This window comes from Nerophis lumbriciformis, linkage group LG15, assembly GCF_033978685.3.
Source record: "Nerophis lumbriciformis linkage group LG15, RoL_Nlum_v2.1, whole genome shotgun sequence".
Classification (NCBI taxonomy): Eukaryota; Metazoa; Chordata; class Actinopteri; order Syngnathiformes; family Syngnathidae; genus Nerophis; species Nerophis lumbriciformis.
Window position 1 is genome coordinate 31,290,755 of NC_084562.2, and position 2,500 is coordinate 31,293,254.

The window sequence follows — 2,500 nt, forward strand, 5'->3', positions numbered from 1 at the left end:
TGCAGATGACGCTGGTTCAAAGCCAAAGTTCATCTCTCAGCTGTTCTTGGACTCACCGTGCCATCGGAGCAGTTGGAGTGCGGGCTGGAGGCGTCCGTGTCTCCGCCCGAGTGTTGAAGGTAGAAGCTGTCATCCCTGTCTGACCTCAGCAGAGCCTGCAGAGACTCAATGTAGTGGATTGCATTTCTTAGGATCTCCACCTTGGGGAGTCTCTGGTTAGGGTTGAAGGCGCTGTATCGCTTCAGGGTCTCAAATGCATCGTTGACCCTGCTGAGTCGTCGCCTCTCCCTCATCGTGGCCGCCTTCCTCTTGTCTGCATGCGTTGTCTTCTTCTTGCAGGCTTTGCAGGCCCAAAGGAGACAGTTTCCTGTCCGGTGGGCCCTCACGTGCTTGTCTTCTTCCTCCGCCCCTGGGACTTGGTGATGGTGGTGATAACTGAGATGGCCCGCGGACTTCATCTCTCCGACATTACAGAGTTTGCCGTCCATGTCGTCAAAGAAGTTCATGTCCCCGGTGCTGAAGCAGGGGTCGTCACAGATGTCATCAGCGAAGGAGAAGTCATACAGATCCATTTGAAAGGTCGCACTCGAAAATCCTCCAAATGTTCCTCTGGTGGATGTCGAAATGGATGTCAAAAAGTGATGATTCGGTCAAAAACCTAATGAGCTGTGAACATGTGCAAGCTCATCTGCTTTTAAAGTGTTTACGTAAGGGGCGGGGCTATGATGGGACCGGCCAATGGACTGAGGCTAGTTTGTGTGTAAGAAGCTACTCAAGAAAAAAAAGAAACAAACCAATCTATCAAGTCCTTAATGGAGAGAAGCTTCACTTATCCATTTTTTCACTTTTTTTTTTTTTAGAGGTGTTTGTTTTCTAAATTTGACTAAAATATAAAAGGTAAACCCCAGTAATACATCTAATGTCACATCAATGTTAAACAAGCATGTATTAAGATTTAGAAACATACATTTTAAAGCAAGTATTTGAAAGAAACGTTTTTAACTTTTCACAAATTTCCGGCAGATTCTGAGCTTTTAAGCGAGCTATTGTTATTCACATATTTATTACAGTTTTTGATGAATATCACAAAAATATTTAGAAATGTTTCACATGTAAAGAAGTATCAAATATATTTTGATAAAAACTATACGTGACGAAAACTCAAATATATTAAGCACTTCAATTCAATTCAGTTGTATTTAATACAGCGCACAATAATAAACATTTATGTAAATGTATCAGTGTTAGCAATAGAGCTAATTTGCCAACAAATATTAGCAATACAATAAAACACAACATAACTATAGCGATGATATTAACACATAAAATAGAGATAAATACAACCTACTAAATAGCCCACATTTCATTGATGGAATGTGACGAATACATTATTACGTAACTTACACCCACAAATGTCTCATAAATTCATTTGCATTACTTATCCTTATTCATTGTCCTCACTTATTATAACTTATTCATTTGTATGTTTATTTTAACATAGGAAGAGAAACTTTGATCTTATTTGTATTATTATTTTCAATATTTTTACTTTTTATTTCCCTTTACATTGTGCCATTTTTCTACCTTTTTTTTTTTAAATACTTTCTTTCATCTTATTAAGAAGAAATGAGGAAACTTTGAATGACAAGCAAACGAAATGTTAGAAGTGTAAACATATAAAAGTTATGGTGGGACTGAATTATTAGTAATGGAAACGAAGAAGGGAAATGTTTTAATAAGCTTCTTTCTACTCCTTTTTGAACATGTTGGATTGTGCAATAATAACTACAGTATGTGATGTTCTCTACTTTGTTCTGGAACAAGCTATGCAGTAGTTTTTGTTTTACCCTGAGACTAAACAGTGGCGCAGAAAGGTGGCTGCTTCAGCGCTGCAGTCTACCGTCCTGCTGGGAAGGTCACAAGGTCATGAGATTGTCTCTGATGTGAGGAGGACCAGCACCCCCCACTGAGGGTCATCGCTGGACAACAGTTTAAGACAATTTGTCCGAACAGGTGACATGATCTAAACTTACTGACGGATCCACTTTTTTTTATTTGTGTAAGGGTTTGTTTGAAGTTCTCGTCTGTTTTTTTTTTTTTTCCTTTCCCATTTCATTAAATCTTTTAGGATTTTCCTTCGTTATATTGTTTTGTTTTTTTTATTCTGTCATTTTATATTATATTAGATTGTCTTTTAATTCAGATGTGTACTGTTTGGATGGTTGATTATAATAATTTAAAATATTTCAGTAGTCTTTAAATTACAATGAGTGTTACATTGTTTCAGGGCCCCCCAGGCTAAATTGGGGCCCCAAGCAGAGTTTTCTTTGGACGCCCTTCAAAAGCAAAAAATTGTCATACTGTTCTATTTAATTAATTTGATGCATGTCTAATACTAAAATGAATCCATTAGACATTAGACATTGTTCAATAATTTATGTTTTTAGTAAAAAAATAACACATTTTCCATAAAAAAACATAAAGTTGCAATATTTGGTGA

General features: G+C 37.0%; 1 protein-coding gene across 1 annotated transcript; it reads right to left on the minus strand.

Annotated features, from left to right (window-relative positions):
• Nucleotides 1–29: 29 nt before the first annotated feature.
• Nucleotides 30–572, minus strand: LOC140679420 (myoblast determination protein 1 homolog). Its single transcript, XM_072914750.1, has one exon. The coding sequence runs from the start codon at nucleotides 570–572 to the stop codon at nucleotides 30–32; it is 543 nt and encodes a 180-aa protein (XP_072770851.1).
• Nucleotides 573–2,500: the final 1,928 nt, after the last annotated feature.